The following is a 26,263-nucleotide window of genomic DNA, read 5'->3' on the forward strand; positions in this document are numbered from 1 at the left end:
GCAGTGGGTTTGTCCACTGAAGCATCTGGGACTGTCCCACTCCGGATAACACGGTCCCATACAGAACCCTCAAATCCTCTTCAAAGGTCACACCTCAGAAGTGAATATGCGCTAGTTTATCCGGGGACGCTAAGATTAGCACCTGCTTGAATTTGTCCCAAAATCCACTGAGTGCCGCTGACTTGTCTCTGGGAGTCTGTCCTCCTCTACACGCTCTCCGGTCCTCCCCTGAAGTGAGACTCGGCTGTGGGTCGGCCCTGCTTCACCGAGTCCAAACGGTCCCCCAGACCCGGTGCGTTTGAGTGCGTGGTTGGCCCGTAGACCCGGTGCTGTTACTTAACGACGGTCCGTCTCTGTCCAGGCAGCTGCTGTGGGTCTGATCCCGACGCTCTGATTGGCTCTGGCCCTCACAGGTGAAGGCGACTTAGTAGAAAATGTACTGTGATATTTTTGTATTCCTCAAAAAGTGTAGCTTGATTGAAAAGTTCTATATGTGCTGATTGCAAAAGGTTCTAATTTAGAGTGAAAAGAATAATAAAAAATAAAAGCAATACTTTATGTGTAGAGTTTACTTAATAAAGATAACTCCAAACAGTGACTCGCTGTGACTGATGTGTGACCACTAGAGGGAGCAGGGTCTACTCACGTTCCTGTTCCTCGTTAGAGGAACACTTCACCCCCTAGAAGCATCCTCGGCACGTCGATGAGGTTTCTCTCGTCTCCACGAAGAATCTAGGAACAGAAGTCCGGATCAGTTGAAGGAAATGAGGATTTAACGGCTGCACGGTGATTTGAAGACGTTTGTTTGCAGCCTCTCACACGACTGCAGTACAATCAGAGTCTCAGTTCACACACACATGCATCCTCACTAAAACCCGACCGTTTAACACACTCCAAAGGGTTTAAATGAAGAGGTGTGAGAGTGAGAATTACAGGTGAGCTGACACACATGTGGTCACATGTTCTGGTGTTTAAAAGAACAACGTTGAGTCCGTAAGGCTGGGCTCGGTCAGGTTGGTTCTGCTGATGCATCTGGTTACACTGAGGGTTTAAAGCTGCTCGTGGTCCTCCTGTGGGCAGCAGATGCATCTTACAAACCAAAGACGTGCTCTACAGAGGTTTCCTTCCTCAACTGATGGAGCTCTGTTCACATCCTGTCTCTCACAGTCCTGCTCTTCTTCACCCTATTACGCTCTCCCAGCAGAGATGTGTGTGTGTGTGTGTGTGTGTGTGTGTGTGTGTGTGTGTGTGTGTGTGTGTGTGTGTGTGTGTGTGTGTGTGTGTGTGTGTGTGTGTGTGTGTGTGTGTGTGTGTGTGTGCACAGGGTCCACCTGAGTCAAACATCCAGGTAGCAGACACACCTGCATGACTTCTGTAGAGATGCACACACACACACACACACACACACACACACACACACACACACACACACACACATGAAGATGTACGAGCAGACGAATCACACCACTGACCACTCTGGAAGCTCACAGACGAGCTGCTCCAGGAAGACCCGGGACTTCACAGAGGACTCTGCAGCCTCAGCATGTCGGGCTCCACAGACGATGATCTGGTAGACCGCCTTAACTGTTGGACTATGATGTCTGTACGTAAAGACATCAGCGGTCTCGACTTGTTGCAGAAGTCCACGCGTTGGTTTAGAATCAGCTGACCGGGTTAACGTGACCTTGACTGAAGAAGCAAATCCACTGCAACTGCATCAACTGTTAACTCCACAGCAGACACAGTGCTGTTGAGTAGGGGGGGGGGGGGTCAGTGTTGGGGGGGCTCCTCCTGAAGTCCACTGTCATCTCCAGAGTTTTGAGCTTGTTCAGCTCCAGGTTGTTCTGACCACACCAGAGGACCAGCTGTTCAACCTCCCGTCTGTACGCAGACTCATCACCGTCTCTGATGAGGCCGATGACCGTCGTGTCGTCTGAGAACTTCAGGAGTTTGACAGACGGGTCCTCTGAGGTGCAGTCGTTGGTGTAGAGGGAGAAGAGCAGTGGGGAGAGACCACATCCCTGGGAGGCGCCGGTGCTGATGGTCCGGGTGCTGGATGTGATTTTTCCCAGCCTCACCTGCTGCGTCCTGTCTGTCAGGAGCTTTGTGATCCACTGACAGGTGGAGGCTGGCCCAGTGAGCTGGGAGAGTTTGGGTTCAAGTACGGTGTAGCAGTGGTCCGGTGTGTTCTTGTCCCTGGTGCTACACTTAATATGCTGTCTGTATTTAGGCAGTTCTTTGCTGAGGTTTGCTCTGTAGAAGCACCCAGTGAGTCTGGGTGTTTGGGCTCCATGTTGGTGATCTGCTCAGCCAGATGTTGGAGCACCTCACTCTCACAGGCCTGTGGATGTTTAAGAGCTGTGATCAGAGAAGGAGAGCTGGAAACGAGTCAAACAAAAACAGAATAGTAGGTCACATGACGGCGTCTGAGCCAATCAGACTTGCTGAAGAAGACAGTGAGACTGGTTGAAAGCCCTAGAGAAGCTGGTAAGTGGACCAACCTGAGATTAATTGTTTTTTCATTGGAACAGTTCCCATAAACTGAACATGTTTCCAGTTGTCAGGAAAGTTCAGTCAATATGTAGCAGCCAGAAACCGAGAAGTCTCAAACTGGTGTTAGTCAGTTGCTCCGTAGAGATGAATGAGAGATGATGGAGTGTTTGTTCCCAAATGAACTTCACTCTATTGTAGTGTTGTCACTCTAAAATGTAACAGACTCAGAAAGTTCCCTCATTCGTCTTTCCTAATTCATTCTCTCTCTCTCTTTCTCTCTCTGTCTCTCTCTCTCTCTGTGTCTGTCTGTCTGTCTGTCTTTCTGTCTCTCTCTCTTTCTCTCTCTCTGTCTGTCTCTCTCTCTCTCTGTGTCTGTCTGTCTTTCTGTCTCTCTCTCTTTCTCTCTCTCTCTCTGTCTGTCTGTCTCTCTCTCGCTGTCTCTCTCTCTGTGTTTGTCTCTGTCTGTCTTTCTGTCTCTCTGTCTGTCTGTCTCTCTCTGTCCCTCTCTCTTAATTCAATTAACTGTTCAATTCAATTTAGCTTTATTGGCATGAACAACAATATGTTGTTGCCAAAGCATTTGACAGAATACACACATTACATATTAAATACAGGGTTATACTGATGCAGTCCAATATATTTACAATGATATTACGACTCTACCGTGTTCTACAGTTGAATAGAGTTCCTTCATGTTGTGGATCTACTGGTGAGGCAGATACATGTTCTCCTCTGGACTCTTAACATCACAGTTTGATATTTCCTTTGTGTCTCATAAGTGGAAATCTTTTAGTGCAAAGAACTTGTGACAGTGGAGGAGGAAGTGCATCTCTGTCTCTACCGCCCACATACATGCTGGTCTCTGGGCAGACATGTCTGTCTGTGTCACTGTCTGTGTCACTGTCTGTCTGTCTATCTGTGTCACTGTCTGTCTGTCTGTGTCACTGTCTGTCTGTCTGTCTATCTGTGTCACTGTCTGTCTGTCTGTCTATCTGTGTCACTGTCTGTCTGTCTGTCTATCTGTCTATCTGTGTCACTGTCTGTCTGTCTGTGTCACTGTCTGTCTGTCTGTGTCACTGTCTGTCTGTCTATCTGTGACTGTGTTCAGTCTCTGCTGTCTGTCTCTGACAGAGTACAGACATTCAGCCAATATCGTCTGTTTAGGGTTTCATTTCTCCAATATTCTAAATATAGATCTTTGGACTGATTCATAATGACTTTTATTCTGTTGTGTTGTTTTGAAACAGTGCTGATGGGAGTCTCTCTCTCTCTCTCTCTCTCTCTCTCTCTCTCTCTCTCTCTCTCTCTCTCTCTCTCTCTCTCTCTCTGTGTGTGTGTGTGTGTGTGTGTGTGTGTGTGTGTGTGTGTATGTGTGTACACATTTTTGTAACGTTATAAATGTGTGCACTAAACATCTGTAAGGCTTAAAACAGACTTCTCTGTGACTTTAGCCATCAGTCATCATCAGCACTACATGTCCACATCTCTACATGTCCACATCTCTACATGTCTACATGTCTACATGTCCACATCTCTACATCTCTACATGTCCACATCTCTACATGTCCACATGTCTACATGTCCACATCTCTACATCTCTACATCTCTACATGTCCACATCTCTACATGTCTACATGTCTACATGTCCACATCTCTACATATCTACATCTCTACATGTCCACATCTCTACATGTCCACATCTCTACATGTCTACATGTCTACATCTCTATATGTCTACATGTCTACATCTCTATATGTCTACATGTCTACATGTCCACATCTCTACATGTCCACATCTCTACATGTCTATATCTCTACCTGTCTACATGTCTATATCTCTACATGTCTACATGTCCACATCTCTACATCTCCTCTCACTGTCTTCTTCTGGGTCTTGGTCTGCACACATAAACTTTTTAGACGCAGCATACTTTGGGGGTTATATTGTGAGCCCTCCCCCGATATGCCAGATTTGGTTGAGTCCAGGGTTCCAGTGAGATCCAAGATGGCAGACCAAGCGGCGATGTGCTGAAGTTCACTTTAAACTCCAAACGCTGGAGCTCGTTATCCCCCAAAATCCTCCGGTCGGATCGGTGTCTGGTGAGACCGAATGCTGGTGAGTCCAGAACCACTCACAGACTTCATATTGTGTGACACCGTGTCAGAGCCGGAGCCAGTTAAAGAGCAGCGAGTGTCGTTAGTTAGCTGCCGTAGCATCAGCAGCTAACGTAGCTGCAGCGTTATCTCGGGTCCCAGTGGTCCCAGTGGTCCACGTTCCGGTACTGAGGGCGCTGCTGGGAATCTGATTCATATGGATACGTCAGCTCCCTAGAGGGAACACGAAGAGGGTCCAGGTCACGGCCCGTTCTGCTGGTCAGAGTGTCACACAGAACCACTGTTAGCTCTGCTAGCGTTAGCTACATTCTGCTGGTACTGTTGCTCAACGGGGCTAGCCGTTAGCATGCTATCAGGAGCCTCTGACGAGCTGCAGCAGACACAAAGTTGACCGTTTCTTCACCGTCTTTCGGGTAACCGTCTTTGTTTAGTGTAACTGCCCTCAGGCACCGCGACACCGAGCCGTGCGTTAACGTACACGCGTTTATTATGTGTGACCGTGGCTCATCTGTTGTGTTGTCAACAGTGTGGCGGTAACGTCAAGTGTGAGGTAACGATGGTGTCGTGGTGAGCTGACGGTCCTCACACCGGCCTCCAGTTACACGTACCCGCTCCAGTCCGGACTACGAGTGCTTTAAGTGACACCTGGACGACGGCTCGCATCTCACCGAGCTCCGTTGTGTGGCTGCGGTTTACAACTGTGTGTGTGTGTGTGTGTGTGTGTGTGTGTGTGTGGTTTCTCGTGACTTGTTGAATGAGGCTCGGTTCTACCTGGATCAGACCAGATCAGTAATGGTCTGCAGCCAGCTGGTGTGTTGCAGTGAGGTTGCAGCCATGTGACTGGTGGTCTCCTGTAGTGAACAGGATCAGAGGGTTTCGGCTGAGGAACCTCAATACTTTGAGTCAGACCCCGCATGGGAATTGAAAAGATCAAATTCTGGAAGTGGACACTTGTATGCTTGGCCAGATTCTGTTGTGTTGACCCGACCTTTGATCGGTGTTACTGGTTTTAGAAACGCTGCCCTGTGTTTTCTAGCAGAAGTCTGATTCTCGCTGTGGATTGTGTTCATGCTGCAGCTCACACCAGGCTCAACGCTGGTCAGGAGGGTCAGTTCAGGCTTCAGGTCAGATTAATACATGTTCATGAAACCGTGTGAAACGTCTTTAAGACACACACACACACACACACACACACACACACACACACACACACACACACACACACACACACACACACAGATATAGACAGACAGAAAGAGAGAGGGGGTACAGCAGTACCTGGACCTGCTAAAACTGTACTGCCAGACCTGGTCCCTGCATGGCAGTAAACATGAAAAAGTCTAAAACAATTACTTTTCAAAAAAGATCCAGATCTCAGAGAAAAGCATACCTTCACAGTAGGAACACATAAGTCTAACGAGACCAGAACAGAGACCAGTCTAACGAGACCAGGACAGAGACCAGTCTAACAAGACCAGAACAGAGACCAGTCTAACGAGATCAGAACAGAGACCAGTCTAACGAGACCAGAACAGAGACGAGTCTAACGAGACCAGAACAGAGACCAGTCTAACGAGACCAGAACAGAGACGAGTCTAACGAGACCAGAGCAGAGACGAGTCTAACGAGACCAGAGCAGAGACGAGTCTAACGAGACCAGAACAGAGACCAGTCTAACGAGCCCAGAACAGAGACGAGTCTAACGAGACCAGAGCAGAGCAGAGTCCTTTGTCTGATGTAATTAGGAGGTCATTAGTTATCGTTCTGTCTCTGTGCTGAGACGTTTTCTAAATCCTGAATGAAAATCCTCAAATGAACTATTGTTCCTCAGAAAGTCACACAGCTGATTCTCGACTGCTCTGAAGGACCTCAGAGAGGAAGGGAAGGTTAGAGAGATCTACAGTTAGCCAGCACCTCTGGGTCCAGACTTCTTCAGAAGAGCTTTGATGACAGCTACTCTGAAGGACTGTGGGACGTGGCCTGTCAGTGAAGACGGGTCATATCTAATGAATCCATTTGAATTGAGTCAGAGCTCGTCAGGAGGCCTGCGATTCCATGTTTAGGAGACGTTGTCCTGGACCATGAGGTATAACTAACACGTCACCACACGTCTCTGTTGTTCATGTGGAAGCAGTTATTATGAGTATTAATCATTAGTGTCTCAGTAGAATTCTAATGAGTCTCTTTGTTCTTGAGTGGAGACCCAACAAGTGGTGAGCTGAGAGGAAGACTCTGTCCTGAGAGGGTTTCACTGACGATGAAGAGGAAGACTCTGTCCTGAGAGTGTTTCACTGATGATGAAGAGGAAGGCTCTGTTGAGTGTTTCACTGATAATGAAGAGGAAGACTCTGTTGAGTGGTTCACTGATGATGAAGAGGAAGGCTCTGTCCTGACAGTGTTTTACTGATGATGAAGAGGAAGACTCTGTCCTGACAGTGTTTCACTGATGATGAAGAGGAAGACTCTGTCCTGACAGTGTTTCACTGATGATGAAGAGGAAGGCTCTGTTGAGTGGTTCACTGATGATGAAGAGGAAGGCTCTGTCCTGAGAGTGTTTTACTGATGATGAAGAGGAAGGCTTTGTCCTGAGAGTGTTTTACTGATGATGAAGAGGAAGACTCTGTCCTGACAGTGTTTCACTGATGATGAAGAGGAAGGCTCTGTTGAGTGTTTCACTGATAATGAAGAGGAAGACTCTGTTGAGTGGTTCACTGATGATGAAGAGGAAGGCTCTGTCCTGACAGTGTTTTACTGATGATGAAGAGGAAGACTCTGTCCTGACAGTGTTTCACTGATGATGAAGAGGAAGGCTCTGTCCTGACAGTGTTTCACTGATGATGAAGAGGAAGGCTCTGTCCTGACAGTGTTTTACTGATGATGAAGAGGAAGACTCTGTCCTGACAGTGTTTCACTGATGATGAAGAGGAAGACTCTGTCCTGACAGTGTTTCACTAATGATGAAGAGGAAGGCTCTGTCCTGACAGTGTTTCACTAATGATGAAGAGGAAGGCTCTGTCCTGACAGTGTTTCACTGATGATGAAGAGGAAGACTCTGTCCTGACAGTGTTTCACTAATGATGAAGAGGAAGGCTCTGTCCTGACAGTGTTTCACTGATGATGAAGAGGAAGGCTCTGTCCTGACAGTGTTTTACTGATGATGAAGAGGAAGACTCTGTCCTGACAGTGTTTCACTGATGATGAAGAGGAAGACTCTGTCCTGACAGTGTTTCACTAATGATGAAGAGGAAGGCTCTGTCCTGACAGTGTTTCACTAATGATGAAGAGGAAGGCTCTGTCCTGACAGTGTTTCACTGATGATGAAGAGGAAGGCTCTGTCCTGACAGTGTTTCACTGATGATGAAGAGGAAGACTCTGTCCTGACAGTGTTTCACTGATGATGAAGAGGAAGACTCTGTCCTGACAGTGTTTCACTGATGATGAAGAGGAAGGCTCTGTCCTGACAGTGTTTCACTGATGATGAAGAGGAAGGCTCTGTCCTGACAGTGTTTCACTGATGATGAAGAGGAAGACTCTGTCCTGACAGTGTTTCACTAATGATGAAGAGGAAGGCTCTGTCCTGACAGTGTTTCACTGATGATGAAGAGGAAGGCTCTGTCCTGAGAGGGTTTCACTGATGATGAAGAGGAAGGCTCTGTGGTGGTCGGTGGTGTTAAACCACCAACTCAACGATGAACTGATTACACGGATCACTGCGACCATAACTCATATGATAATTATGACAGTTTCCCACAAATGTCTAATAGCATAAAAACGCTGAAGTGATGACATGTTTGACAAATATGGATATAAACTGTAACTTGACTAGAAGCAGTAATTCTATTTATTTTACAATAAATGAACAAAGTCTCTGAAATAAAAGTTTGGATTATTGATAAATAACTATTATTGGCCCCTGTACCAGGACATCCCTGTTATTCATCACATTTTATAGACCTAGTCGTGCATAATTGTAAAACATCAAAGAGTGCATCTGTAGGAAATCATGGACCACACTGCAGACTTTAAGTTCACAGCATCCATCATATGAGGGCTGGACTAAAGTGAAGACCGGCAAATGTTGTGTCATTCGAACAGAATCCTAACCTCTACATCCTAACCTCTACACCCTAATCTCTACATACACCCTAACCTCTACACCCTAACCTCTACACCCTAACCTCTACACCCTAAATTCTACATCCTAACCTCTACACCCTAACCTCTACATACACCCTAACCTCTACACCCTAACCTCTACACCCTAACCTCTACACCCTGACCTCTACACCCTAAATTCTACATCCTGACCTCTACACCCTAACCTCTACACCCTGACCTCTACACCCTGACCTCTACACCCTGACCTCTACACCTTAACCTCTACACCCTAACCTCTACACCCTAACCTCTTCACCCTAACCTCTACACCCTGACCTCTACACCCTAACCTCTTCACCCTAACCTCTTCACCCTAACCTCTTCACCCTAACCTCTACACCCTAACCTCTACACCCTAACCTCTACACCTTAACCTCTACACCTTAACCTCTACACCTTAACCTCTACACCCTAACCTCTACACCCTAACCTCTACACCTTAACCTCTACACCTTAACCTCTACACACTAACCTCTTCACCCTAACCTCTACACCCTAACCTCTACACCCTAACCTCTACATCCTAACCTCTACACCTTAACCTCTACACCTTAACCTCTTCACCCTAACCTCTACACCCTAACCTCTACACCCTAACCTCTTCACCCTGACCTCTTCACCCTAACCTCTACACCCTAACCTCTACACCCTAACCTCTACACCCTAACCTCTACATGTGTTCTTAGCTCATTGTTGAGGCTGATCATCACGTCTGTCTGCTGTTTGATGCTGACGCTTCCTTTGAAGGAGCGTTGATAGATGCTCCTATTTTTAGATGCCACATCCAGGTGTGGGCGATACGGATGAACTCATCCATCATTCACTGTATGTGTCATTGTATACAATCACAATATACAGTATTTGTTATGAACGGCAGCATTATCTGGAATTCTATTGTCAAACATCTAACCACATGAGAAAGTCTGCTGTGTGACTGAAAGGAACCCTGACGGATGAAGATGTGCTTTCATAATGTGACGCTCTCAGTGCCGGTTGAGCTGCATCAGTGCAAACTTGCAAAGACGTCAGATGAAGGTTGTCACTTCTGATTTGACACAATCGCTGCAACACTTATGAGAAGCCGAGGACGACAACATGTGTAATGATAATAGAAGGCCTGACATTGGGAGACTGTAGGAGGATAGATACCAGAGTATGAAGTGGACAGAAATCATACATTTAAACAGAATGCTGTCTCTATATTGTCCATCCACAGGTGTCACCTCTCCCCCTGAACCCTCTGACATGACTTGAAGATCATAATTAAAGGATGTAGGAGAAACCAAGGCGAGGATCAGCTGAAACCAGCAGCTTTCTCGGTGTGAAACACGAACCACCTGTTGGTGTAGTCCACATGAGGGGGATATTTTAGGTGTAGAGGTGGTAGAACCGCGGCCTAATGGCGGCTCAATAGAACCGTCACTGACGACGGCGCTGTGTCTAAGACGTATTGGGAAGAGTTCTGTGTTTCTGTGAACACTCGCGTGTTTGTTTCTTCTCAAACTGTTGTTTGAGGGCACTGTTGGGGGTTTCTGGTGAAAGAGGACCTGGAGGGTGTGTGAGAGAGAGAGCGTGTTGGGACACGGCAGGGCGGCTGTGATGAATAGTTTGTTCAGGAAGCTGTCCTCTCAGGGACTTAAATACCTCAGTTTAGAGGTTTCTAAGAACGTTTTCTGTCATTTCATGTGTTGGGTTGGTGTTTTAACTGGGATGATGAAGTGGTTACTTATGAGTGATTACTGTAGATGGGTTGTACAATGATACGGCTATTTTCTCAAGTAGCAGTTCATTGTAGAATATCAATTCCTCTCTGTTTTAGTATACGTTTCATCTTCAGTGACTCACAGGATGTCGGGATGTGGTCAGTGACCACAGTGAATCAGTTTCTACTCCGTTCTTAAGTGGTTGTCATTTTGTTTTTATGTGCATAGGATTCCAGATAACGATTGTTCAAATGGTTGATTCATCTATGAAATAACTATGAAATGTAGCTTTTAGATACTGGCCCACACTTCAGTGAGGAGGTCGTTCACTGAAGCTCGTGGTCTTCTCTCTCGCTTCATCACTTCATCGGTTCAGGAGCACAGCTCACATAAATCAGGAGGACACTTCCCCTCCCGGACCTTCATCGCTCCTCAAGCAGCTACCAGGTGTGAGAGCTCGGCTCCGTTTCAACAGAAGACGTTTTTCTTTTTGCACATCCGTTCTTCAGTGGAGCCGTTACTCATCGTCTTTGTTTGCAGTGACCTTTGAATGAAAGGATTTCTGTGTCAGACGCAGGGTTGGTTAAAGGTTGCTTCCACTGCGTTCCTCTGAATGTTTAAGGCAGCGTTCAGGAATGATTCAGCTCTCGTGAAGCAGTGAGCTCCTTCACAGCACACAGTGACCACTAGCACCAGTGCACCTGTAGACACAGCTCAGGGTCCCTGCACTGAAGGCTCAGGCTGTTGTTCTTTTATCCCCCTTCACGCCCCTCCCTACCTCGCGTTCTCTGGTTCTGTCCGGTCCCCCGGTGTTGCTGCTGCGGGCGGTTCTGTGTTCAGCTCGGCTCAGTAATGTAATCCATTAAACGGATTTCATTAGGACCACGGTCTCCCTTTTATGTTCGATTGCTCCCCCTCGTCTTCCTCACCTTCAACCCGTCTGTCTGTCTCTAGCGTTTTGTTAAGCAGCACCGGTCTCTGTTCAGATGGACTACTTGGACCTGGTTTGTGTGGACCGGGTGCTGCTCCAGCTCTGCATTGAATGCTACCCGTGTTACTCTTGTTGCAGGCGGTAGATGTCGTGTCTCGGTGCAAACCTCACCGCAACTACATGTGAGTCCAATGGTTGGAGGTAACCACCGGGGTTGTGGTAATACACACAAGGGGAAGTGTGTTCATACAGCTCATAATGGAGCATTATTAATATCAGTTGTGTTCTTTGGGAGCGCTGTGTTGTAAAACAGAACCCTCTGAACCCCGAGCAGTTCAGCAGCGACAGCGAGCCGGCAACTCAGTGCTAACAGTGCTATCGGAGCTATCGGAGCTATCGGAGCTAACAGTTCTAACAGTTCTAACAGTTCTAACAGTGCTAACAGAGCTAACAGAGCTAGCAGAGCTAACAGTTCTAACAGTTCTAACAGTTCTAACAGTTCTAACAGTTCTAACAGAGCTAACAGAGCTAACAGTGCTATCAGTGCTATCAGTGCTATCAGTGCTAACAGAGTTAACAGAGCTAACAGAGCTAACAGTTCTATCAGTGCTAACAGTGCTAACAGAGCTAACAGTGCTATCAGTGCTAAAAGAGCTAACAGTGCTAAAAGAGCTAACAGAGCTAACAGTTCTATCAGAGCTAACAGTGCTATCAGTCCTATCAGTGCTAAAAGAGCTAACAGTGCTAAAAGAGCTAACAGTGCTAACAGAGCTAACAGTGCTAACAGAGCTAACAAAGTCACATAATCTCTGTTACATTTTGGCCCATGTTTTGGACATACTGTCCTCTGTAAGTGTTCTTTTAATGATGTCCTCAACGTTCCTCAGTCTCCTGGATAGTTCACAGGATCTCTATTTAACGTTCGGATCATTAACATCTCATCAACCACTCTCGTATATGTAAAGATGTAGAGGAGGGTTTGACCGGTTAGTGCACATGTTAGTGCACATGTTGGTGCATGTTCACTTTTTGGTTTGGCAGCTCTCAGTCTAAATATTGTGCCTATGATCCCGGGCTGCAGTTGCTCTGCAGAGAATAGACGAGGCCTTGCTTGTCTTCATTTCACGTTGAAAGTTCTGCTCATATTGTATGAAACCTCTTGAACTAATCAGAATACAGCTTCATCAACATGTTTTCTTTTCTCTCTTTCTCCTCCTCCTCCTCCTCCTCCTCCCCTTCTGCTCTCTAGCAGGGGTCCTCTGGATCTGGATCAAAGGGTTTTCAGACCTGCAGTGTTTCTCCAGGTGAGACTTGCACACCTTTCTCAATCTACAACAGTCCAGTACTCCAAGCTTCCTTTGGGTTCTTGGTGAAGGTTTCCTCACTACCATTGGGGGCTGCAGACACGTCAGAATGACCATTAGACAGCTGTAAGGACGGCTCCTGATGTTCTAATAGTTATTCAATTATAATTGTCTTATCTTAAATAAATAGACTCACCATCGCAGGTGTGGCCTGTAGTTACTGCCGGGGGGGTTGGGCCATCTTGACTGAATGATTATCAAACAGTATTTTTGCTTAATATGCTCATCCCTCATAAGAACTGAATGTTCACCTCACCCTCCTCTGTCCTCATCCGGTAGGTGTCTTTCTGGGATGTCCAGGCTCGGTGGCCTGGGGGGGCTCAGCCCTGAAGCGCAGAGAGACTACACCAGCCTCTACAGATGGACACATCCACATGTAGAGACACCTGCACTGCTGCTTGAGCGAGAGAACTGACCGATCAACGAACGTCTCCCTCTTCATTCGCCTAACGTTTGACATTCCATCCATCCAACAATCATCCCTCCTTCCCTGTTTTCCATTCAGTCGTCTAGAGTGTGTGATGCGCTGCAGAGCTAGAAGTGGAGAGCAGGTAGCGGATGATGCTGGCCATGGTGACCTAGTGTAAATGGCTATTCCTCAGCACAGATCAGTGCCAGTATCTACTGCTCAATCTTCCTCCTCCACTCCCCCCTCCTCTCACCCCTCCTCTACCTCGCTGCTCTCCTTCCCCGTTCACCGCTGCCGCTCGCTGCCCGGTCCCGCCTCTCCCCTCCAACACCATGGTAGGTGCAGGCTTGGGCGTGTGGAAGCTAATGCGAGGTGTCCGCCAGCTGGAGCTCCACCGCCTCATCCTGGCACTTATCATCTTCTGCTTGCTGTCCATGGCCTTCCTAGCTTACTACGTCTCCAACAGCCCCAAAATCAAGGAGGCCCCCCCTTTGCCCTTCAGTGACTGTGGCGGAGGAGGGGGGATGTCACCGGGAGCGAGCACCGGGGCCGCCGGAGGAGGCCCGGGTGTCCAGAGAGCACCGCTTTTCCTCCCCCAGCGCCAGGGCCGACTACGGCAGGTGAAGGCGGTGGACAATTCCAGGACAGAGCCTGTGGTTCTGGTGTTCGTGGAGAGCATCTACTCCCAGTTGGGCCAGGAGATTGTAGCCATATTAGAGTCCAGCCGCTTCCACTACCGGACAGAGATTGCTCCCGGTAAAGGAGACATGCCCACATTAACGGAGCATAACCGCGGGCGCTACACACTGATCATCTATGAGAATGTGTTGAAATATGTCAATCTGGATGCTTGGAACCGCGACTTGCTGGACAAGTACTGTGCCGAGTATGGAGTAGGCGTCATTGGCTTTTTCAAAGCGAACGAAAACTCTCTCCTCAGTGCACAGCTCAAAGGTTTCCCCCTCTTTCTACGCTCACACCTGGGACTCAGGGACTACCGCATCAACCCCAATGCCCCTCTACTCTACATCACCAAGCCCAACCAGGTGGAGCAGGGCTCTCTACCAGGGGACGACTGGACCATTTTCCAGTCCAACCACTCTACCTATGAACCAGTGCTTCTGGCCAGCACCAAGTCCTCAGAGGCACTGGCACATTTTGGACCCAGCCCCTTGCGGACTCTCCACGCCACCGTGGTCCAGGACTTGGGGCTCCACGATGGCATTCAAAGGGTTCTCTTTGGAAACAATCTCAACTACTGGCTTCACAAGCTGGTGTTTGTGGACTCCATTGCCTACCTGACAGGGAAGAGACTGTGCTTGTCCTTGGACCGCCACATCCTGGTGGACGTAGATGATATATTCGTTGGCAAGGAGGGAACCCGTATGAAGGTGTCGGACGTGGAGGTGGGTCAATACAAGAGATGTGTGAGATGTTGACACAGGTTCATGTAAAGAGGACTTCAGATGGTTTGGAAGTGTAGTTAAAGGATCAGTTTGTAGGATGAGCAATGACTTGTTGAGTAAGTCATTTGAAGTAAGGTGGATTACTGAAAGAGCTGTAATTGATGTTTATAATGAAAATACATCAAATGATAATGTGGTATGTTGGTAATATTCTGCCCAATAGTTTTTATTTGCATTATGACACATCTGCAACTGAATTATGGTTGTTCATAATTCCGATTCAAGATATCAGTTTTCCCACATTTGGGTAAGTTTCAGGTAATATTGACTAATGACATTCGAGCAGGCATTGGGTGAATGCAGGTAAGCGGCCCACGTGGAGATAAAAGAGGCAGAACTCAGTGGCTGAAATGCATTCTGGGAACGCAGCGGCTATCACCTGACAATGATTTAGCCTTTCATTGGTTTAAAATAAGATTGAGACCATAAACTCATGTTTACAATGTTTACTGAGGGAATAAATCAAGAGAGAAGTAGAGTAATTTTAGACTAGACTTCTATACAACCAGAGGAGTCGCCCCCTGGTGGTCACTAGATAGAATGCAGCTTTCAGCTTTGGCTTCACTTTTCAGAACCAGAGGTCACTCCCTGGGTCTTACATGTTGTCTCTCAAGTTGCTAATTGGAACGTAAACAATGAGGAAGTCTTACAGTTTTACTGTCTGTACAAGTGAGAAGCTAGACGTAGAACAATGGCACTCTTGTAGTCTATTATATTGTTAATTGCTGCTCTGAGATCTGAGAACTCGTCACCGTATGGGGTGTGACGCCTACATTAAAGGCTTCACCAACACTGACAGAGAAAAACCTAACGTAAGCAACATGTTTCTGGGGCTTGTAGGATCACTGAGGTGAAGCAACATTCGTTCGTTTCCTAATTGTTCAATAAGTATGAAATGAAATGATGCTTCCACTGAGTAAGAGTGTGTTTTCCATCCTTTCACAGGCATTGCTCAACACTCAAAACAAGCTGAGAGCGCTGGTCCCTAATTTCACCTTCAATTTGGGATTTTCTGGAAAGTTCTATCACACAGGTATGGATCATCTGACGTTCTTGTGTCGACCGAGCTTTGTGTTTGAACTGTGGTGTTGTAGCACAGCTCTGGATCTTTGTCTCTGTAAAGAGGAACGAGGGGCCGTCACCTCTGCCTTCGACTCGACACTCTTTGGTGGGAGTTTGCAATGACTGCTTTGGAAGAATTAGTTTCCTTTATTTATCCAGGAACAAGCTAACAGAGTTAACTGAACTCTAATGTTTACTACTTTAAAGGATGCAATTCAAAATAACTATGACAAACCAATACTCTTTAACTTACTGGAACAGTGTGTACGATTTAGTGACATCTAGTGGTGAGGTTGCAGATTATAACCAACTGAAACTTCTCCGGTGAGCTACGATGGCCGTTGTAAAAAACGTGGAAGCTTCTCTCCAGAGCCGGTGTTTGGTTTGTCCGTTCAGGGCTGACGTACCGACACAGCCAGGGGTCCTGGAGTACCTGCAGAACAGTTGACCACGTTTCCATGAGAGGAAAAAGTCAAATGTTATGGAAAATGACTTCAACATTCTTCTGTTTTGTCTTGAGCTGAGAAGGAACTTTCTGTCACAGCAGCTAGATGATTACCACTGGAAACCATCTCTAGAAAAGAGAGACAACCTCTGTGAAGAGGAGCTGCTCCCTATGTAGATAGAAACACAACAACCTTCTTGGTTTCAGGTCATTACACTCTAAAGAAAACATTCATATTATATTACATTTCTGCCAATAGATCCCCTGAATCCTACACACTGGGCCTTTAAGTATAGTAACTAAATAGTTGATACAGCTATTCTTCACTGCATGTCAGGCTGCATTCAGGGCCTAAAGGTAAACGTCTCTACTACTTCTGATAGGTCATCTCAGGGAACCAATCCGAATCACAAATAAAGATCTTTACCCAGGGCTGAAAGCATGCCAGTACAGTCCGGTGACCTGGTACCACTAGTACACAGTACCAGGAAGAAGGGACAGCAGCTGTCTGCCAAAAGCCACATCAAACCGCCACCGTCGCATGTCAACAAGAAAGCCCGTCTGCTAGCGTTGAGTCAACATCCAGTGACTTTGTACACATGTCTCACTTTCACGAACACTGTGAGATCGGTGCTGCATTCAATGTGGTGTGACAATAATAGGGAAAAAGAGTTCCCGACTGGAACAAATTCATGTTGGCACAAATCTGAACAACAACTATAAAGAACTAACGTGCGTCACGAACAAAATAAAGTCAAGGAACTCAGGAAATGGGATCATCCGAGGAGCTCCTGAACTCTCGCTTGCTCAATGTATCACCAGCACCGACGTAGAAAGGTTGTGTGTCTTTCAGGAACTGACGAAGAGGATCGGGGAGACGACATGCTGCTCCAGCACAGGATGGACTTCTGGTGGTTCCCTCACATGTGGAGCCACATGCAGCCTCACCTCTTTCACAACGTCAGCGTCTTGGCAGAGCAGATGAGGCTCAACAAGATCTTCGCTCAGGTTAGCGGCTCTATTACTGCACACAAGGTCAGCATGACACTGTGGTCCTATGGGACCACATGGCTACAGGAGTAGTGTCTATTCTCTCCTGACTTTAACTTTCTCTTCACCATCTTGCTCTCTCTGTCTCCTCACCTCCTCCTCTCCAGGAGCATGGCATCCCAACAGACATGGGCTACGCAGTGGCTCCGCACCACTCCGGGGTCTACCCGGTCCACAGCCAGCTCTACGAGGCCTGGAAGTCCGTGTGGGGCATCAAGGTGACCAGCACCGAGGAATACCCTCACCTGAGGCCGGCTCGATACCGCCGCGGCTTCATCCACAACGGGATCCAGGTCGGTCCGCTCGCATCGCAGCAGTGTACCCGTTTGTAAACCTTCCGCCACACAGACGCACTTTTCAGTCAGAACAGAAGATCGATGGACGGTTGAGCAGGAAATAGATTTCAGAGTTTGCTGAACAGCAGCAACATGATTTCTGAAAGTCAGGATGCTTCTATTAAGCCCAGTTCAGACCACAGGAGAGACCAGGTGGAATGTTCTGTCCGTTTACACCAACCAAGGTAGCCTGTTCACACAATGACTAAATGTGCAGATCATATGGATCGTCTTCTTTGATTGGCTGTTAAAACAGGTGACATGTCTTACGGTGTAAAACACACACACACACACACACACACACACACACACACACACACACACACACACACAGCACAGCAACGTTCTAATCTGTGGGCTGAACTTCACTTCATTGGACTTTGTTTTTAGTGCAGCAGCACCATAGTAAGTTCACAGGGTTACACAAACATCACATGACATCGACACAGAGACTCCTGGCACTAAGAGACAGAGATAGCTGCTCACTCAGAGGTGCGTGGTGTGGGGCAGAGTGGACCGTCCTTGAAGCAGGACGTTCTGTTGGACACGCGTCAGAGGACAGGACGGTGAAAATAAGGGAAGGATCTGAATAATCTCGTGTTGTCCAGGAAATGAACTGCTGTCAATCAAAGCTCCCCGAAACCGACGATACTGAAACATAATGAAGTCGTGTTCAGGATCATATTAAAGTACAATGAGTGTCACTGTGGCGGCACAGCAAAGCCTATGTTCCTCGTAGTAACCTCTAGTAAAAGTATATGAAAATATACTTCAAGTACCAAAAGTAAAGGTATACTCATTATGCAGAATGACCCATTACAGAGTAACATATATAATATCATTGTATTGTAATTATTGATGCAATAATGTGTTCATCAGCTGATTTTAAAGACTTTATTTACTTAATTAATAGTCTGTAAACTACTTAAAAATAGTTTATGAGTTGATTCATATTTTGCATAAAGAATATGAATCAAGTAAATAAAATAAACATTAATTCACTAATATTTGTCAAATAAATGTAGTGAAAAGTTTTATGTATAAAGAAGCATAAAACTGAAATACAAGTACCTCAAACGTGTACTTAAGTACAGTACTTGAGTAAATGTACTTCACTTTCAAAAGTACACGTCTCTGCATCTCCAGCAGAAGCAAATACTGTTCAAACAGTTAAAAACAGCAGCGCTTCAAAAGTCACGAAACACGTTCAAAATGCTGAATTGGACGGTTCTGCCTTTGTGCAGACTGACCCGTCACAGAGTGCTGGTTCCTGTTTGTGTATCCGGAGCGCTGGTCAGTTCCTCTGTTTGATAGTGCTGCAGGGAGCCAGTGTTCCACCGGCTCAGCCCTGAAGAAGACCAGCATACTTAATACATAATGGTGTCCTTGTGTGTTTCAGGTGTTGCCCAGGCAGACCTGTGGTCTGTTCACCCACACCATCTTCTACAACGAATACCCAGGAGGCTCCAAGGAGCTGGACAAGAGCATCAGAGGAGGGGAGCTCTTCCTCACGGTCCTCTTAAACCCTGTAAGTCTGAACCGGTCTGAACCGGTCTGCTGTGAGACTCTGTGAGACTCTGTGAGACTCTGTGAGACTCTGTGAGGAGGATAAAGGGAGGTTTGATTTGGCGACGAAGCCAATGCTGGGATTAGTACTTCTGTTATTATTGCACACTGAAACTCAAACTGAAAGCAGAAGGAGTCGTGATAAAACAATATTGCGTGTTGTTTTTCACAGGCTGTCTAGTCTGAACGTATTTAAATGAAGTGAGAGAGAAGATTTAAACATTACAACTGGTGTGTGTGTGTGTGTGTGTGTGTGTGTGTGTGTGTTACTTTGTAAAGTAGCTTATTACACTTCCTGAGTTACTTGCCCAACACTGGTCTAAACTAAACTACAATAACAACTAATTCATAACCTTGTTTGGAGCTCTGTTATGTATTATAAATAATAAGCCAGTAAGCCTCGCGGTGCTTCCTGTTGGATATCTGTCGCCACAGACGGCGCTCTGCAACACTCACTCTGTGAAAAAGAGAAGCTTGTTGGAACACGAAAAGAGGAGCGACAAAGAGCGGAATGCTGAACTACTGCAGGTAAATGCTGAACTAACCGATGGAGTGTTGTGTCCTCTCAATCCAGATCAGCATCTTCATGACGCACCTGTCGAACTACGGCAACGACCGTCTGGGCCTGTACACCTTTGAGTCTCTGGTGAAGTTCGTCCAGTGTTGGACCAACCTCAGGCTGCAGACGTTGCCCCCCGTCCGGCTCGCTGAGAAGTACTTCCAGATCTTCCCTGAGGAGAGAGACCCTCTCTGGCAGGTCAGGAGGTCCACTCGCACTTCATGCAGATTTAAGCCCACTGTTCTTTGGAGATTAAGGAAACGACATTGAGTCTTGATGTGGTCATTTTTCAGAACCCTTGTCATGACAAGAGACACAAAGATATCTGGTCTAAAGAAAAGACCTGTGACCGCCTCCCCAAGTTCCTCGTGATTGGACCACAGAAAACAGGTTCCTCTCTCTCTCTCTGCCCACTCTGTCTTCATCTGTGAATCTCTCCCTGCTGACTCTAAACCTCTCGTCTTTACTCAAGGCACTACAGCGCTTCATTCATTCCTGAGCCTCCACCCAGCCGTCACCAGCTCCTTCCCCAGCCCCACCACCTTCGAGGAGATCCAGTTCTTCAGCGGAGCAAACTACGACAATGGGATCGACTGGTGAGCCCGGTTCTACCGCTTACTGCACACACCGTGGCTTCAACCTCAACTCCTTTCTGTCTTTAAACTTATTTTCAATTTCAGTTTGGCTGAACTGGTTCTTGTTGGAGCTTAAAGGATGAAGTAGATATGATACCTAATAGATCTGACTATGTGAATCTGGGTGCTCCTCAACGTCAAGGATGCTTCCTTGGTAGGACGGGTTCTTCCAAGTCCTACAGAGACTAGTTAAGACTCCTTTCTAGCATTCAGAGATCACACTGGAACGGTCTACTGCCGTCACCTCACAGCCAGACTCCATTAACACACAATCGCTCTGCCGACTTCATACTGGACAGAAACAGAATGACACTTAATCTGTCCGGTTCCCTTAAAACAAACCTAGGTCCGGTTGTGCTGGTGTGTCAGATGTTAATAGAACCCTGGTGCGGACCAGACAACCAAATCCAGACCTCCTGATAAGGGGGGTCTTAGTCTGTGGTTTGTTTGTGGTGATAAAGTGCAGCATAAACGTCCCACGAGGGTCCTGATGATGCAGGATGTCGATCAACAGAACTGTCCGACCAACGAGTCCGTTAGTCTAACTTCACGTTCACTCCTCTGGTTCATTGGTTGAAAGTCAGTGTGAACAGGAACCGGACCAGAACTAAAATGCAACACTGTATCGTTTGTTTCCCTCGGTCCGGACCGTGTGAAAACAGAGTAGAACCAGTCCACTGCTCCACCTATCACCACCTCTGGTTTGGTCAGTGCTGGCTACTGTGTTCACGTTAGTGGACTAGTCTGTCACCAACGGTCAGGACAACCTTTTACATGAGTGAAGACTCGGCCTCTGGACCGGCAATGACTGCTGAGGAGGAATAACTGAGAGTTTATACTGAGCTCGTTTCCAAATCATGCGCATAGGATTGTGGGTGTTTTAGGAGCACAGAGGGATACACACAGGACTCGGTCCTCAGTAGGATCCACAGGATCCTGGACATTGGAACGGTCCTTCAGAGCATCCTTGAATTTGAGGAACACCGTTGAGCTGCTGTTCGCTCACAGAGCCTGAGTCCATCACATCCTGACCTCAATCAAGTATTGGTGCAGTCTGGTTAGTTGTGATCCGTTTGTGGAGATCTGTTTTCAGTCTGACATCGGAGAGACTTCTCAAACGGTAACACAATAAAACACAAGGTGGATGCTGCACCAGCTAACTAGTACTTGTTGTTTCATGTTGTGCTCCTCAGGTACATGGACTTCTTCCCATTCCCTTCCAATGTCAGCACAGATTTCATGTTTGAAAAGAGCGCCAACTACTTTGACACCGAGGCGGCGCCTAAGAGAGCCGCCGCGCTGCTCCCCCGAGCCAAAGTCCTGGCAGTGCTCATCAACCCGTCCGACAGGGCGTACTCCTGGTACCAGGTGAGACCCGTCGCACTGGGCTCAGGGCTTTGATTTTGAAAGTCCACATCAGAATGTCCCGCTTTTCTCTGAGTGACACTCTGAGGTGCTCTGCATGGTCTTTTATTTTGAAGTCTCAGTGTCAGGAAGTTTCTCTTCTAAGGCGCTGTACTGTCATTTTGAAATCTTTGGAAATTAGCTCTTTTGTATTTAGTTTGACTAACTATTCACACAATTTGGAATTGAATTATTAAACATTACTTGGTGTGTGTGTGTGTGTGTGTGTGTGTGTGTGTGTGTGTGTGTGTGTGTGTGTGTGTGTGTGTGTGTGTGTGTGTGTGTGTGTTGATGACCACAGCACCAGAGGGCCCACCAGGACCCTGCAGCACTCAACAACACTTTCCATGCTGTGGTGACAGCAGGCCCCTCTGGCTCCAGGGACCTGCTGGCCCTCCAGAGACGCTGCCTTCACCCGGGGGCCTACGCTCCTCACCTGGAGCGCTGGCTGCAACACTACCAGCCCAGCCAGGTACGTGGGCGTCGTGGTCCAGCCCACCTCACTGTAACATTCTCATTTACATAATGGTAGAATATGGTCAATCAGTCTGAGACGTCTCGAAGCAGGAATCATCCAGCTACCGTTGGACTTGAAAGACTAGAGCTGAAGAATGCGGCGCTAGTCTCTTCAAGTCTGGACTCTGTTGCCCCCTACTGTCCAGGTCTAGATCTTATATATAGATGGGTGTTCTGATGGTTGTGTTGCTAAAGACAACAGAACAAAGCTGTCCTGTAGTCTGCTGTGCGTTGTGTTACTGTAACCCTGCAAAACGTGCAACAATCATTCACCCAGGGAAGACTTGTTGAGCGCAAACGATCAATTCTAATGCAAATTAGTCTTACTTTTATATTGTATTCATAAAAATTGCGTATTCCATAACTCGCCATATGCAATTGAACAGTCAGAACAATGTGATCTGCTTGCAGGATTCTTGAGGTAATCAAATGAGTAAACAAACTAAGTATAACATAGTAATGATATCTCCTTACAGCCTTATTATATAGTACTGATGTGATCGTTCAGTGGTCAGCTGATGCCTCTCTGTCCCGTGCTTCTGTTAGATGTTCCTCTGAGTAGTTCCTCCTCACATGTAAATGTCCTGCTCCCCTGTGGAGGCGGTCCTGGATGACGCTGCTCTGTGTTGTTGTAGTTGCACATCGTGGACGGGGCCCTGCTGAGGTCCAACCCGGCTCTGGTGATGGAGGGAATCCAGAGGTTCCTCGGTGTCACTCCCGTCTTCAACTACACCCAGGCTCTAATGTTTGTAACACACACACACACACACACACACACATACACACACACACACACACACACACACACACACACACACACTTTCAGCAAGGTTTCCATATTCCACATGTGAAGGTGTTAACTGGACTCTGTGTCTGCAGGTACGATGACAGCAAAGGATTCTGGTGTCAGCGGGTGGAAGGAGGTCGAGCCAAGTGTCTGGGGAAGAGTAAAGGCAGGAAGTACCCAGAGATGAGTCCTGAGGTACGGCTCCATGTTCACAATGAGAATAATATTCAACAACACCAGAGAATAAAGATTGGAGAACCTCACAGTTAAATAATGAAGGAGGCAGCAGAATATCACTGCAACTTCTGTATGTTATGTAAATGTTCTTCTTTAGTTCTTCTGATCTCTGACTTTTCCCAATCTCTCTCTGTGTGTGTGTGTGTGTGTGTGTGTGTGTGTGTGTGTGTGTGTGTGTGTGTGTGTGTGTGCGTGTGCGTGTGCAGTCACGTGCCTTTCTGGCCGAACACTACCGTGAGCACAACATGGAGCTGCTGCGTCTGCTGAACCGACTCGGCCATGCGCTGCCGTCCTGGCTCCGCCAAGAACTCCAGAGCACGAGCTGGAGCTGAGGCCACACCCCCTTCGCTCACACAGACGGACAAACGCACCACAGAAGAAGCCGGGACCGGAGTCTGGATGAGCCCCGCACTCGGCTCTGGATTAAACTTGGACTAGCTGATCTGGAATCAAACAGGCAGCAAAGGAGCCGACGGGCCCCTCACTGGGGCTCCTGTTCAACGTGAGATCTTCCTTAAAGTGTTGGTCACTGTTTGAAAAGGATCCCAGCCGACTCTCCGTGACCCCCGATCTGTTGCCGGCCTCCTGCCAGCATGTCGGCACCGGGCAGCCCTCAGCCTCAGTCACTGTGTGTTGGATGGGTGGGGGGGGGCAGGCAGCAGCTGACACTGAACGCATCAGTTGGTTGTGGATCCAGAGGACTGGGTGACCAGCAGGTTTGGGGCGTAAATGTGAGGAGAGAGAGCGTGCTGATGTGTATGAGTGGACACAGGACACACACACACACACACACACACACACACACACACACACACACACACACACACACACACACACACACACACACACGTGTACCTGCAGTCGTTTCCTCGTCCGTTCACTGCGGTGACGGACACTTCCTAAAGGTTTAGATGACAGGTCGTGTAAATATCATGTGACTGGATGCCAGGTGTGGTCCAGGCTCCGCCCATCACCCACATCCTGTCAGTGAGCAGCAGGTGAAGAGGCTTTGTGAACGATGACGCTGTTCTCCACGTTTAGACTGACTTTTATTTCAATATACCATCCATGTTGGACCCGTGCTGCTGAGCAGAACTCGTGTTGTAGGACTTCATACTTCTGGTACATAAGCCCACCTTTCAAAGTCAGAACCACAGAGACCTCATCCAACTGAGTCCACAGACCGACCGTGACTAACTAGTTCTGGACCTGGAGATGAATGACACAGAGTGAACCTGGACTACAGGAGCAGGAGGACGTGTTGTCATCAGTCACAACGTGTTTAATAGAGATCACTAGTCCTGGACCAGAGCCGCTCAGAGGCTGATGGGGGACGAGCACCTCGGCCAGTAAGAGAGAAGAAAACCTGTCAGAACACACACACACACACACACACACACACACACACACACACACACACACACACACACACACACACACACACACACACACACACACACACACACACACACACACACACACACACACACACACACACACACACACACACTCGTCTCCATCAGAGGTCAGTATGGAGAGGAATCAGAAGCTGCTTCTTGTTTGTTTTGTATAAATGTCAAAAGGCCAACACTGTATCATCTCTAATAAACGGAGCGGTTGGACTCCACACGTCTGTGTTCTCCTCTCTCACCTGTCGGGTCGGGTCGGGTCGTAACGGGAGACGCCTTATCAAGAAGAAGTGATCAGATTACCAGAAGAAGTAACTCGTTACATGTGAAAACAATGAGTATTCACATCAGAATCCCATTGTCACGTCTTTGGAAGATGAGTATTCTGAGTCAGTGGTAAATGGACTTGTAGTTGTACAATCATATCCTGACAATATTTAATTTATCCTAGTGTAATAAATATATATATATATATATACATTTTAATGCAACTATTGTATTTATTCTAGTGCAATATCTCATGAGGGGGGCCTTCCATGACAACAGGAACGCTCTTAACTTTCTCCATTCATTCTGTGTGTATGTATGTATGTATGTATGTATGTATGTATATATGTGTATATATATATGTATATGTGTATATATATATATATGTGTGTGTGTGTGTGTGTGTGTGTGTGTGTGTGTGTGTGTGTGTGTGTGTGTGTGTGTGTGTGTGTGTGTGTGTGTGTGTGTGTGTGTGTGTGTGTGTGTATATGTGTATATATGTGTGTGTATATGTGTATATATGTGTGTGTATATATATATTCTTATTGCTACGGTTGTCATATATCTTTGGCCACCAGCGTGATTTTGGAGGCGCTGTTTCTCCCCTTTGAGTCCCAGCATCATATAGTTATTGCACTAGAATAAATACAATTATTATTTTTTCTATTATACTATATTCATCCCGGTAAGGGACAAATTTGTCTCTACATTTGACCCATCCCTGTATATGTATGTATGTGTATATGTGTATATATATATATGTATATGTATATATATGTATGTATATATATGTATATATATGTATACATACATTCTCTTTTAAGAATACTCGAGATATAAATGTAGTTTTGTGTGCGGTGTCGTATACATGTCCTCCTGCTCACATACGTGGGATCTCTACAATTTGGAGATCAGACTAGATTTGGAAGAGCATGAATAAGTGTAGCGGTAACGTGCGGTCCTGGTGCTAATCGGAACCGAGACGGTGAGCAGAGAGACGGCTGAGATCCGGATCACACGGAGGCCGTGGGGGGAGAAGGTCTGCAGGCTGTCAGGCGACTGCAGTGGACTGACGTTTGCACAGAGACGCTTCACGGTGTGGGAGAGAGACGGTGAGGACGAGCCGCACGTCAGAGCACTGATGCCCCCTCCCCCCCCCCCCCTCCCCCCCAAATGTAGCTTCTTTGTTTTGAATTTATTGCATTATAATATATAAACTCATTAGTTTGTCTTTCTAAAATGAGTACATATCACTTCACTTTTCCGCTTCACAGTTTATTGTTCAGTTTGTTTTACTGAAAGAAAATAATAAAATCAATTTCCACAAAGATTGGACTTTAGATTAATATTAA

The 26,263-nt window shown here is 46.9% G+C and overlaps 1 protein-coding gene across 2 annotated transcripts; it reads left to right on the forward strand.

The window, feature by feature from the left end:
- Positions 1–4,455: 4,455 nt before the first annotated feature.
- Positions 4,456–24,862, forward strand: ndst2a (N-deacetylase/N-sulfotransferase (heparan glucosaminyl) 2a). Of its 2 annotated transcripts, none has more exons than XM_068727898.1 (15): positions 4,456–4,609; positions 12,650–12,704; positions 13,044–14,579; positions 15,585–15,672; positions 17,000–17,154; positions 17,304–17,489; positions 18,931–19,059; positions 19,672–19,854; positions 19,950–20,046; positions 20,129–20,252; positions 21,485–21,659; positions 21,997–22,167; positions 22,847–22,956; positions 23,091–23,193; positions 23,442–24,862. In XM_068727898.1, exons 3-15 carry the CDS (start codon positions 13,506–13,508, stop codon positions 23,565–23,567), a joined length of 2,721 nt encoding a protein of 906 aa, XP_068583999.1. In that variant the 5' UTR covers positions 4,456–4,609; positions 12,650–12,704; positions 13,044–13,505; the 3' UTR covers positions 23,568–24,862. The 2 variants fall into 2 exon arrangements, with proteins under 2 accessions (XP_068583999.1, XP_068584010.1); XM_068727909.1 differs by having other exon boundaries at positions 12,653–12,704.
- The last annotated feature ends 1,401 nt before the right edge of the window (positions 24,863–26,263 follow it).

This window comes from Cebidichthys violaceus, unplaced genomic scaffold, assembly GCF_023349555.1.
Source record: "Cebidichthys violaceus isolate CVI_PGR_0920_01 unplaced genomic scaffold, fCebVio1.0.p SCAF_10, whole genome shotgun sequence".
In the NCBI taxonomy this organism is placed as follows: Eukaryota; Metazoa; Chordata; class Actinopteri; order Perciformes; family Stichaeidae; genus Cebidichthys; species Cebidichthys violaceus.

What these genes read in the sequence shown, in the direction of transcription:
- ndst2a (XM_068727898.1), top strand. Translation starts at nt 13,506, where the DNA reads ATGGTAGGTGCAGGCTTGGGCGTGTGGAAGCTAATGCGAGGTGTCCGC. An exon ending in TCATCCACAACGGGATCCAG is followed by an intron (nt 17,490 to 18,930) that starts GTCGGTCCGCTC and finishes TGTGTGTTTCAG; the next exon opens with GTGTTGCCCAGGCAGACCTG. An exon ending in GATTGGACCACAGAAAACAG is followed by an intron (nt 20,047 to 20,128) that starts GTTCCTCTCTCT and finishes TCTTTACTCAAG; the next exon opens with GCACTACAGCGCTTCATTCA.